The following is a 13,502-nucleotide window of genomic DNA, read 5'->3' as shown; positions in this document are numbered from 1 at the left end:
CTCTCCCGTTGCGGAGCACAGGCTCCGGACGCGCAGGCTCACCGGCCATGGCTCACGGGCCCAGCCGCTCCGCGGCATGTGGGATCTTCCCATACCGGGGCGCGAACCCGGTTCCCCTGCATCGGCAGGCGGACACGCAACCACTGCGCCACCAGGGAAGCCCTCACACCACATACCTTTTAATTGAACTACTTTAAGTGGATTTTGTTCCTTGTAGTAAGAGTCTGTGCTGCAGGGACTCAATCACCCATTGCGCACTCCAAATCTGTCCATCTCAGTATGGACCAGATCTGTCTGGGAAACAGCATCACCTGCATCCCTGGACCAGGGAGAGGTCTCGAACTCATCCGTATTCCCCAATCAAGATGCGAAACAGACCCCTTCTCAACTTTTGCAGAGCCTGTTATGATTCGAATTGTGCCCCACCCCACGAAACAAAAGATATGTTATATTCCTAACTCCCAGCACCTCAGAATGCAGCCTTATTTGGAGATCGTCTTTTCAGAGGTAATAAAGTTCAAATGAGGTCATTAGGGTGGGCCCTCACCCAACATGACTGGTGTTCTTATTAAAACGGAAAATTTGGAAAGAGACACAAACAGAGGAAGAAGCGCCACGTGAAGACACAGGCAGAGACTGGGGTGATACTTCTATTAAGCCATGGGACACCAAAGACTGCCAGCCGGCAAGCCACTCGAAGCTAGCGGAGAGACACGGGACAGATTAGATTGTCCCTCACAGCCCTCCGAAGGAACCAAGCAAAAACTCCCCAGCACCACGCAGATACACAACCATAACTCGAGATGATCTGTGTGGAGAAGAGGTTTCTGAGCATAACTGAAGCCCCTACACAAATCTACCCAGCAGGCCCAGCTTCAGGGTAAACAAACCTTTCTTCTGAGAACCCCTGCCTTGAAGGGTTCTTTTACAATCCCTAAATATACCGCAAACCACAGGTCAACTGTTAGGAGCCCAGGTGTTGTCCTCCCTACTGCTCCAAATTCACATGTTGAAGCTCCGTATTTGGATCAGGTCTGTAAGGATGTGATTAAATTAAAACGAAGCCGTTAGGGTGGGGCCCTAATCCAACAGGACTTGTGTCCTTCTAAGAAGAGGAGAAGACACAGGGGGTGAGCATGCACAGAGAGAAGACCATATGAGGACAAAGCAAGGAGAAGGCAGTTGTCTGCAGGCCTAGGAGAGCTCAGGAGAAATCAACTTACTAACACCTTGGACTCGGAACTCCAGCCTCCAGAACTGTGAGAAAATAACTTGTTACTTAAGCCACCGGGTCTGTGGTATTTTGTTATGGCTGCCTGAGAAAACTAAAATATCATCCCTAATATCCTATTCCCCTCCTTCCTCAGGAATGCACACTGGATTTTTAGCTGGGTGCATGGCTGCTTACATTGCAGACTACACTTCCAGGTTCCACTGCAGCTAGGTTCAGTCATGTGATTAGGTTTTAAGCCAACAGGATACAAGAGGAAGTGTCCAGTGGGCCTTCAAGTAAGTGTCCCTAATGAGCAGGGTCATGCCCTTCTTGTTCCCTTCATCCTTCTTGCTGGCTGGAAAGTGGACCTGACAATAGAGGCTTAAGCAGCCAGTTTGGTTCAAAAGGCAGAAGCCTCCTGCCAAGGAAGCCGTGCAGGAGACAGAAAGAGCCACGCTACAGCCTCCTCAGGGACCATTTCTGGGCTTTCTACATGAGAGGCAAATAAGCTTCTAGCTTGGTTAAGCCACCACTTTGGACGTTTTCTGTCACCTGTAGTCATACTTATCCCTAACTGATACTGTTACTTGCTCTTTCTACCTCCTCCTTTTCTGTCTTCCATTGTCTCCTCCAAGGATAAAGCTCTGACCAATGACAAGAGTCTCAGGCAGAAAGGATTAAGATAGTAAAAGCCAAAGGGAAATGTTAATTATAAGGGGATTCCTGCGGGATTAACTAATGAGGCAGTCAGTAGATAGGTAAATTGTTACCCACTGCTGTTCTACTCTATGTCTAACCCCTGCCCCCCCAAGTGATTAAATTATCTTCTTACAGGTGACACACCTGCTCAAAAACTCCACTGCTCACAAAATAAAGTCCAAACTTATAAGCTTGGCACTCAAAGCCCTTCACAACCTGACCATAATCTACCTCTCCAACTATTTTTTATTTCTACAAACATCCACTAAAACCAAAGCAGACTATTTATTGACCCCAAAGCCACACCCATTCCAACCCCCTGCCTTTGTCTATGATGTTCCTCCTCCCAGATTCCCTCCTAGTGTTGTGCAAAGGGTGTGGTGTCTGAAGACAACTGAATTTAAGGCCCAGCCCAAGTACTTCCAAGTTATGGGAACTCTGGAACTCTTCATCTGTAAAATGAGAATAATAATACGCTGCCTCACATAGATGTTCTGAAGCCAGACAAAGATACTGCATGAGAATGGGTCTTGTAAAGCATAAATTACTACACTTATTCTTATAAGGCATGACTGTCCTGAACCTGGCATTAGGGCGCATGACCTGTCTCTCTTGGCTCTGCACCTATTAGGTACGCCCCTTGACCTCAGTCACTAACTTTCATTGACCAGTCTCATTATTAACGCTTTTCATGCATTACCCCGTTCAATCCTCACAATGATCTCATGAGATCCATATTACCATTATTACTCCTACATAAAGTAGGAGTAATGAGGAAAGATGAGGAAACAGGACCAGATTTGAACTCACAGCCCAAGCTTCTAACCCTACCCATATCTCCTCAAGGGCAGAGGCTGTGTCTTTTCTTCATAGCTACACTCTCTTGTCTGTGGAAACTCTTACCCACTTCTACCCAAGGGTCCTCTCTGGAACTCTACTGGATCACATCTTAAAGCTCCATCAAGGAAGTAAAAAAGAACCTGGCCAGGGATCTACATGAGGTTCACCCTGGCTGCTCACCAGACAGTAAGATGAGAAAGAAGCCAAGCGGTTCTGGTGATGAAGCTGTCCCCAGAAAAGCCAGCCCCCCAGACAAACAGACACCAGCAGCCCTCGTCAGCTAGGCCAGAGGAAGAGGAAACCAAATGGGAAAGCAAAGCTCAGGTTTTCCTGTGTTAGGCTGGCTGGGACTCTGGAGATGTTCCAAGGACCCCCTAATCACTTACATGGCTCTAGCTCTTCGTTTTCCTCCAAGCCCCCATACTAATTATCTCAGATACTCTTCTAAAAGAACGTCTTGAAAGACAAAAGTATTAATACCTAGACTTACAGTGAGGAAACTAGAGCACAGACCTGCCTGCAAAAATGATACTGTCAGAACTAGAACCCAGACTCCTTACTCTCAGGCCACGGTTCTTTCTGCTGGGTGACTCCAGTCCCCTGTCTCGTCATAACCTAAGCCTTACCCTTCCCTTCCATCTACCTGGAGTCTACAGAGGAGGGTTGGAGATTACCTTCCTTACCTCTGACATTCATCTGCAGAGAAAAAGAGATCCTTTGATAAATAGACACCTACCAAGTGCTCTGTGGCCCCCTAAAGGGTCATACACCTTCTGACTCCTAGCCCCAAACAGAATTTTCACAGGTAGGTGTGAAAACTCTCAGTTATACCATCAGAAGAATCCCCTGGGCCTAGAGCCTAACAGAGTTCCTAGTCGCTGAGCACATAGGTGGGATTTCCTCAGCAAAGGAGGGTGAAAACCTTACTTCATTCAGTAGCCCCCTCCCATCCTGTGATGTCATGTCCTGAACTGGGCCCCTAAGCAGAGAATAAAGGCTAAAAATAATAATTAATAACATTTAGTGAGGATTTGTACGATTGTCATTCCAGGCACTTTATATGGATTATTATCCTTCAGTCCTCCCACAACCCTGGGAAGCAGGTGCTGTTATTACTCCCAATACACAGACAAGGAAACTGAGGCCTGGAGAGAGTAAGTAACTTGTCTAGCTCACAAAGCTCAGAAGCATTGGAAGCTGGAATCCAAGAGCAGGCACCAGAGCCCATGAGCTTCACACCACAGCACAGGGCCTACACAGCAGAACACACTACAGCCCTTCGACCAGAGGGTGGGACTCTTCTGCCACACTCAACTGCCCCCATTAACTGCCCTCGTTATCCTGGACCACCAATACCATCCCTGTCTGCCACCCAGGCGCCTTTGCTCTTCTGTCCACCCAGCCTCCCTCCACACTGGCTTCAGCACAAATCTCATGTCCCTCCCCTGCTCATAAGGCCTCTATGACTCCCAATTGCCTAGATGGAAAAAGTCTCAACTTCTTAGCCTGGCATTCAGAGCCTTCCAAAATGTGGCTCCAACTTACTTTGGGCATCATCATTCCCTTCAATTCACCCTCCGCTCAAGGTGAAAAGAGCTACCACTCTTCTTTGCTGGATATGCTCTTTCTTCCCTGGATAGTCCCTTCATGTCCAGCTTTCATCTCCTAGACCACACTGGTCCCTCCACCTATAACGGTCTGCTCCATTTATCGGTCCCCATCTTCGCCTGAGCGGTGTTTCAGCCTGGAAGGGCCACAGTTAGAGAAGCTTTCAAGTTCAAAAGTTACTGAGTCTAGTTCAATAGAGGTAGAGAAACTGAGAAACTGAGCCCCCTTCAGGGTAAGGAATATTATTTGCACTTTGGATGGGGACCATTCATCTTTAAACACTCCACAGTGCTTGGAGCCTAGTAAGTGAATGAATAAGTGTTGAGCCCTCCAGGACTGTGTTTCTCCAACAGTGGCCTTGGGATTCCCTACATCATTCCCTACTCTTGGCCCTTGGGTCCTCCAACATCTGACCTGTTCAATCCTTATCTCTGAGGGTGGTATCTGGTATCTGCCTGTGTAGCAAGCCACAGAGTGGTTTTTAAATTCACACTTATTTGAAAACCACAGTGAATCTATGGGGATTGCATCATGGGTGCCACTTAGTAGAAAGAGTCCTAGTACCTGAAGCCTCCCTTCCCCCAGCCACCACTTCCGGCCCTGAGCTTGATGCAGAGGCCTCTGGGAGCTTAGATGGCTGAAGCTGATAAGGCTGGCTTCTTGGATATGCCCCTATAACCCGGTGGGAGCCTTTCTCCCCAGGGGCTCTCTGGGGCTGAGTGAAGGGTCTTGCCCTCCAGCCCTACGGCCCCAGCTTGCACAGCCCTCTGGACGCTCTGCCAAATAAGGGTCATCTGACCCAGGAGGAACAGGCAGAGGAAGCAAGCAGATGGGTGTCGCTTTGGGCAGCGGGGGAGGGAGGCACGTTGGGCCAGGCCAGGCTCAGCCAAGGGATAGAATGATGCTCCCTCCAAGAGGCCAAGTCTCCAGATGGGGTGAAGAAGTCCTTGCAATGCCAGGAGCCTGATGCAGAGCCAGGCTGCTAAGAGCTCTGCTGGAACCCGTCTAGGAAATGCATAAGGCGTTTGGAGAGAGAGGGTAGCCCTGTGGCGGCAGCAGGAGAGGGAGCGGGCTGGGCGTAGCCTGCTGGGCAGGGCACCCACCTTCGTCTCCCCCTGCCTCCCTTTTCCTTCCCAGCTGGTGCCACAGCAGGCTGAGGGGGCCGCTGCACCGTCAAAGCTTGAGTCAGTGCTCTGAGCCCACGTCCGCACCGCTGGCTCCCCAGCCTCTTGCTATGCGGTTCTCCGGCCACCTGCCCTTCTCCCTGCTGAGGACCCCATGCCCACACCTACCCACTCCATGTCGCTCCTTGTCAGTTTTGCGCCAGGGGGCCATGGCTTGGCCGGGGGGTGGGGGGCTGCAGGCACCTCGCGTCGTCCTGTGGGGAAGCAGCTAGGGGGTGGCTAGGCGTTCTGCCGGGCCCCACTTCCTTCCTCTTTTCAAACTCCCTCTCAGGGCCCGCCCTCCCCTCCCCAGGGTGACCCGCTCCTCCTCCTCTTCCTCCCTCCCTTTGGGCAGGGGCATAGTTGAAGGCTAGGGGTTAGAAAGCTCCCACAAAGCTTAGGGGCCACCTCCAACTTGTCTCCTGCCCAGGCAAGCTGGCAGAGGCCAAGCAGATACCTGGTGTCACCCAGGCCATCACCACAAGTGCAGGAAGTTCCCTGGTAACTGAGCCTAGTGATTAAACCAAGCTCCCTCCCACCTAGCAGGAGCTTTAGTGTCAGATGTGGGTTCAAATCCAGTCTCTGATGCTTTACAGCTATGCAACTAGGACAAATTACTTCATTTTTCTAAGCTTCAGTGTTTTTCATCTGTAAAATGGGACACTGGTACCTACCTCATATGATTACTGCTAGAAGTAGAGAAGACAAAACATGCAGCAGATGACATCCAGGAGTTACTGTGATGACTAGAGGAGATATTACATGCAGTAGTCAACATATGAGTTAAACATCCACCTGGAGGGGAGGTCATTTGGAGTTTCATCCTTTTGGTGCCACGACCCATTTGAAAATCTGGTAAAAGCTCAGGAAACTCTCCTCTGAAAATATACAAGCACAGAATTTATCAACTATGCCAGGAAGTCAAGGGTGCTCTAATAGCCAGCAACAGTGGACCCTGGGAAATGAGTCCTAGAGTAAAGGCTAATGGAGACATTTCTCAGAAAATGCTCTGGGAATAGACTCTGTTGAGAAGCAAAAATATCTCTTTGAACCACAGTGATAAGACTGAATTAAAGTCTTCCTGAATTTTCTTTATTCATAACTCTCACAGCCCTTTTCTGATTTGCACTAGAGAGTCAATAAGATAGATTAGGCAATACCACAGCTGACAGGCAGCTATGGCAAGCTATTAATTTCACTTTATCTAAAGTTATTTCCTTTTCAGTTGTCTAGCAGCACAAATTGGGTAGTATTTTTTATAGAGAGCAGTTGAATCAGTCAGGATTCCACCAGGGAAACAGAACCAGTAGGACATATATGTGTGTTCATTGATTGATTGATTGCAAGGAATTGGCTTATGTACGTGGAGCTGGCTAGGTAAGTCTGAAATGCATACGACGGGCCTCTAGGGAGTGCAGGCTGGAAACTCTCAGGCAGGAGCTGAAGCTGCTGTCCCCAGGTAGAATTTGATGTTAATTACATCTACAAACTACTTCCACAACAACACCTAGATTGGTGTTTGGTTGAATAATTAGGGTCTATAGTCTCACCAAGTTGACTCATAAAACTAACCATCAGAGCAGTATTACAAATTGGACTAAACACCAGAGGTTGGCAAACTTTTCTGTAAAAGATCAGATAGTAAATATTGCAGTCTTTGCAGGCCAACAGGCAAAATCAAGGATATTATGTAGTTACTTATATACCAGACAGAAAACAAGCTTAGATCACATTTTTTCACCCCATTAGAGTTCAAAGTTAGTGTTCTCTCTGATCAAAATTGATGGCAACTATTCATCTGTTAATGGTGATCTGTAATGACAATTTGCATTTCATCTTGGAAAATGGCTTTCCCCACAGGTGGTGTGTAGTAAAGAATTAATCTTGCCCCCAAAATGGCCAGGTATTTGTCCTCAGCTTTGGGAAGTGATCTCTTGGAATGTCATGGTTTGCCTGGGAAACTTGGGTCACACTGGGCAATCTAAAAATACGATTTAGGGTGGGGGCTGACCATGTCAGAAAGACCAATAATGTGATGTACGTGAGGCTTTGGGCCACATGGTATCAGCTGCCCTGAAGGTTGAGATCAACCATGGGGGAAATCATGGGGGGAAAGTCTTGCCTACATGATAGAGCCCCAAAAGAATCTCTGGACACCAAGGTTTGGGAGAGCTTTGCTAGTTGGCAGCATTCTACACATACGGTCACACACTGATGCAGTGAAAATAAAGCATCCTGACCCCATGTGGAGAGGACAACAAAAATGTTTGGTCCTTCCCTGGACTCTGCTCTATGTACATCTCCCCTTGGCTGAATTAAATCTTCATCCTTTACCAGTAACAGATGGTAACTGAGAGTAACAATTTCAATGAGTTCTGCAAGTCCTTCTAGGGAATTACTGACACTAAAGGTAGTTTTGGGAACTCCTCCAAACTTGCAGTTAGTGTCAGAAGTGAGGATGGTCTTGTGTGAACTGTGTGCTCTTTAAATTTTATAGCTGACTAACTCTTGCAGTTGGCTGAAAATCTCAAAGTACTGTCAAATACTGATATTAATCCATGTACATAAGCTTTTATTAAGCATTTTCATGGCTCAGAAGGCAGTTATAAAATTCTATTAAATAGTCTCTTGATGTTTGCCTTTTAGCACACCATTTATTATATTGCTGGATGTGGAATTGCTGAATGGAAACCCTTCAATTGCACAGTTAAATGGATTTGAAATTTAAAAATTACTTTTACACTTGTATTGAGGTCTGAAAACAATGCTGGAACTATAGTTTGAGCCTGGAAAATACGTTCATTGAAATTTTTGTAGGAATGGAGATCTCACTTTCTGTTTTAATTTTTGACAACACAGGAAGTTTCTTAGGCCGCTTGATCTTGCTTGTGATTTAAACATTAATTGTCATCAAAATGACTTTATCGCAGTTTTCTGCAGATAACCATTGTTTTGCTTTGTCATTTTGGTTGAATCCATTAAGAAACATTACGACATCTGCAGCAGAAGCTAATTTCCCAAGTCATCCAGTGTTCAATAATAGTGGTTGAATAATAGTGGTTGAGGGCTGTTTTTTTTTAAGAAATCTCAATCCTGAACTCAAAAAGTCACAGATGACTTATCTGTTAAGCCATCAAACTGCTGTGCAGTTGATAGGGCAAGTCAGAATACTCAGCTTCTATTTTTGACAAAAGTTCACAAAACAGACAATGGTTAAGTCCAGGAGACATAATGATCACCTTTGACACAACTGGTTCAATAACACACAGTAGATTCAAATATTTTCCACAAAGTACCTTCTGATTAATATTACAATAAATTAGTATAGGCTTTAAACACTTTACATTTTCACACCTTTGTAAATTTGTCCAAAAAGCCTTTTCCTGCTCCACACATATTTTTATCATCAACTGTTGTAACACATCTTAGCGGATTCCACTTCAGGTTACACTGAATTAGTGTTTCCTCATTTTCTTTGAAAATAGTTTTGACCATAGTTTTTCCACATGGATTATTCATAGAAGCTGACTCTTCATTGACTTCAGACTCAGCAGGGACTTGCCAAATAAACAACTGAGCTGTACTGGTAACACCAGTCAACTTGTCAAGAGCCAAGGAAAACCACTAGAAATCATCTGCCATGGTTTTAAATTGATTATTGATGTTGCTCCCCGTGTTCTCAACTCTTCAAACAACGACTGTCACCAAAAGGCTAATAGCCTTAACTATTTTATTTTCTCTAGACACATTTCATCTGCTGCTACCATCAAAAATATTTTAATCAACTCACCATCAATAAATATCTTTCCTTGTCTGGTTAATAAATGAGCCACCAGGGCACTTACATTAGGTACAGTCTCATTTTCATTTTTTATTTTTAATGGAGAAATTGTGCTATTATGAGATATTCTGTTTTAAATTTTCTAATTTTTCTGGCAACTCCTTTCTTGCAGTTGGGAATGTTGTGATGAGGGCTTACTCTGTTAGACCACATTCTTTTAGCACAGTTGTAGTGTCACTATACAACAAAGATGATGCTTTCCTGTCTCATCCTCTAACAAAATAATCCACACTCCACTGTGACTTAAAAGCATGACATTTGGATCCCACTATTCTCTTCTTTTGTTTTGTTTTGACATGATGGCTATTGTGCTGGTTAATAAAATAAAACAAAATTTAAAAAGTGTTTCTGTATAGTGATGTGCATGGTACCTGAAACAGGTGGCACTATAACCACATCCCTGAGATCTGCAGGTTGCTAAACAGCACTGCAAAGCAATGAGAGCACCATCCATAGACCATCTTTGTTGCAAGTACTCAACTCTGCCACTGTAGCGTGAAAGCCACTATAGATGATATGTAAATGATGAGCATGGCTGTATTCCAATAAAACTTTATTCATTTATGGACAATAAAATTTGCATTTCATATAATTTTCACATGTCATGAAATATTTTTCTTCTTTTGAATTCTTTTCAACCTTTCAAAAATGTAAAAAGTATTCTTAGTTCATCGTCCATACCAGAACAGGCGTTGAGTCAAAGTTGGCCAATGAACCATAGTTTGTCATCCCTTGCTACAATTTTATTGTCTTCATAAACCCATGGGAGGGATCTAAAAGATGCTTGCTTTTTCACCTTAGATTTCTGGCATACGTGCAGACAAGTTCATAACAACAGTGTGATAAGGTACTTGATGGGGGGACAAAGGTAGGTGGTGATGCCAGAAGGTAAATATGGTTGAGACTTGAGGAATACTTAAGATTTTCCCCCTATTCAACTTGTGACTCAGGAATCTGGGTTTTTAAAATAACGTTAGAGTAACAAATTATTCAACATATTAAAAGAGGTGAAAAACTGCTTGTAGTTGAAGGAGATGAAGTTTAGAAAGTTATTTTGAGTGAAGGTTAACTTCTTAATGGAATCGTTTATAATATAGAAATCTTTAAGCTTCATACTGACTAGGATATGGCTTTTCTACTTCTGAAATACAGGCTTTTTATTATCATGATTCTTTGGCACCATGGAAACATTTTGGCAAGAGAGACTGACGGTCAAATATAAAAATGTGACTAAAACCACTTAAAGAATTTACAATTATCGTGGTCACACAATTTATTAAACACCACCTGCCAGATACCTGGCAATTAGGTAGTGCACCACTGATGACTATAAATTTGCATAGACTCTGAGAGATGATTTTGGAAACAAGGACTTCTCTGGCCAAGACCCCTCCTGAGGTCCAGACTCATGTGTCCAACTGCTTCCTGGACCTCCCTTCCCCACCCCACATTAATGTCTTCAATTCTGAAACCAAGCTCATCACCATAGCCACACCCCAGACCTGTCATCCCTCTGTTTCTATTCTACATAACAGGTGATGTGAGTAGACTCTGTGCTCCAAGTGATATGCTAGAATCCCAACTCCATCACTTACATAGCTATGTAGCTTGGAGAAGTTACTTAACCTTGTTAAGCCTCAGTTTCCTGATGAAAAAAGGTTTCTAACATTTACTAAGCACTTAACTGCAAGCCAATCCCTCATTTAACACTTTACATGCATTATCTCATTTAATCCTCCAAGTAGACATATGAGGTAGGCACCATTATGATCCCCATTTCTGTTAATAAGTAAACAGAGCCCAGAGGGGTGAGACTCCTTATTATAGCTGTCAACCATTATGACTGCCTAGAGTGGTATCATCACCCTCCACTTCACCCTCCCTTTCACTGCAAATGCTTATCTCAAAAACAGCTCTCGGATCTGCCCTCTGCTCCAAAGCACTACCTTGCCAAGATCCACCTCATCTTAATCTCGGACTTGAGCTCTTTGCCTCCAGTTTTGCCTCCTTCCAATCTCTTCATCATGTTAGTTCCAGGATGCTTTACCCAAGCAACTGTGGCTGCCTCAAACTCTCAATATAAGCTAGAAAAGATAAACAAAGCAGGTTTTTGGTAACTTGGGAGATTTTACTACCTTTGTGAAATCAAGATATGCCACATTAACGTGTCATGCAAAGCCTCAAGTGCAGACCAAAGAAATCCATCTGGACCCATGTTTAGAGAAATCACAGAAATCTCTTTCCCTAAGGCACAGCAGAGGGGGAAGATGTCACTGTCCATCTTTCTCAGAATCGTAGATTCAGGTCTGAGATTTTGTTACAATTCACTAGTATAGCTGTAATGATTATTAAATATAGAAATGGTGAGTTACTAAAAAGTCACTGCCTCAAGTTCTTGAAATGCCCTCCTCCCACTTCTGCCTTGGGAAGCCTTCAGTGGGCACCACTGGGGTCACTATGGTGCCTTCCAGCTTGTTCCCTATAGTTTAAGAGGATGGGCCCCCATCCCTGGGTATCTCCCTGACTCTCAGCCAGAGGACACCTGGGCCCAGGGTAAGGAGACATCTGCTTGGAAGGAGAACTGGCAGGTCAGTAGGTAAATGTCAAGGGATCTCCTGGCCCACCTTTCACTGGTGTCCCCCACGTGGAGGCCTTTGGGAACTGCAGCCTCCACAGTATAAGTCAACATTGTTACCGTTATCCTTCTTGTGTTACTTGTAACAGTCGTGGCAAATAGCTTCTATGAGCACATTCTAAGCAGTTCAAATAGTTTGGAGCTAAAACTTGTACGTACCTAACTTTTACTTACTGGAGGAAACTCCAGGTCCCTAGCAAGACCAGAGAAAGGCTCAGGGTAAGAAGACATGAGTACCCAGGAGTAACTACAGCTGCACTAGAGGAAGCAAAAGCAATACCAACAACAAAGACAACCTGCAGATGAGGAGGCGTGCAAATAATGTGCCTTAAGGTAAGCGTCAAACCTCTAGAAGTGAATGTGGGAGTGAAGATCGGAGGTGAGGGAGGATAGGGGTAGGACGGGAATAAAACACAGACCTACTAGAGCATGGACTTGAGGATATGGGGAGGGGGAAGGGTAAGCTGTGACGAAGTGAGAGAGTGGCATGGACACATATACACTACCAAACGTAACACAGATAGCTAGTGGGAAGCAGCCGCATAGCACAGGGAGATCAGCTCGGTGGTTTGTGACCACCTAGAGGGGTGGGATAGGGAGGGTGGGAGGGAGGGAGACGCAAGAGGGAAGAGATATGGGAACATATGTATATGCATAACTGATTCACTTTGTTGTAAAGCAGAAACTAACACACCATTGAAAAGTAATTATACTCCAATAAAGATGTTTAAAAAAAAAAAAAAAGCTCTCCTGCTTAAAAGGATTCACTCTGTTCCATTAAATGTTAATACCCCCAAGCCTTACTGCTAATTAACATTCCACAGGGCTGCCAGGGGGATCTGTTTAAACTGCAGGACCAAGAAGTCAAGGCCCTAGAAAACATCTCTCAGTGCATCCTCCACACCCTTTAGGATAGGAGGTAACTCCTAAGAACATTGTACAGACCCCTCGTGATCACATTCTAGCTCTCCTCTACAGCTTCATTTCCTGCCTCCTGCATTGCCCCTTCTTACACTCACACCTCCCGGCACCACACACGCACACACACAAATCCCTCTATACCCCATGACACCACAAGGCAGAGGTGCTGTCTTGCCGCATGGTACTGTTTGAAGTCCTCTGAAAGTGCCACAAGTTCTCACATCTCTGTGTGCTCTCGTCCTTCCTTGAATACCACCACCCCTTCTTCCTCTCTAGAATAACCTGTTCTGGGAAGACATCCTTTGTAGCCACCCCTTACTTCCCAATTTCTCCTCCAGTCAGACAACCCTCCTGGTAAAACACAGCAGCCCATTCTCATGAACTGCTATCTTTACTCTTTAACTGCTTGTTCTGTCCAGAAACTCTAGGCAAAGCTGCCAAAATTCATAGTGTGTACACAGTGATATCAACCCTGTTCCTTGTTCATGTCTGATTAGCACTGACTGATCCCTCATCTACATTTAACAGAGGTCCAGCCCCAGAAGTCCAAAAGCCAAATCTGGATGATGACTGATTTGTTTA

The 13,502-nt window shown here is 45.0% G+C and overlaps 1 protein-coding gene across 1 annotated transcript in view; it reads right to left on the bottom strand.

Annotated features, from left to right (window-relative positions):
* The window catches only part of DOCK2 (dedicator of cytokinesis 2), a 432,741-nt gene extending 427,026 nt beyond the window's left edge, over positions 1–5,715 (bottom strand). Inside the window, exon 1 of the mRNA XM_028497312.1 lies at positions 5,653–5,715. Coding sequence (XP_028353113.1) covers positions 5,653–5,695 — 43 coding nt within the window. The 5' untranslated portion in view covers positions 5,696–5,715. The remainder of the gene's footprint in view (positions 1–5,652) is intronic.
* Between the last annotated feature and the right edge of the window lie 7,787 nt (positions 5,716–13,502).

Source organism: Physeter macrocephalus, chromosome 2 (genome assembly GCF_002837175.3).
Source record: "Physeter macrocephalus isolate SW-GA chromosome 2, ASM283717v5, whole genome shotgun sequence".
Classification (NCBI taxonomy): domain Eukaryota; kingdom Metazoa; phylum Chordata; class Mammalia; order Artiodactyla; family Physeteridae; genus Physeter; species Physeter macrocephalus.
This window is presented reverse-complemented; position numbering and strand designations above follow the sequence as displayed.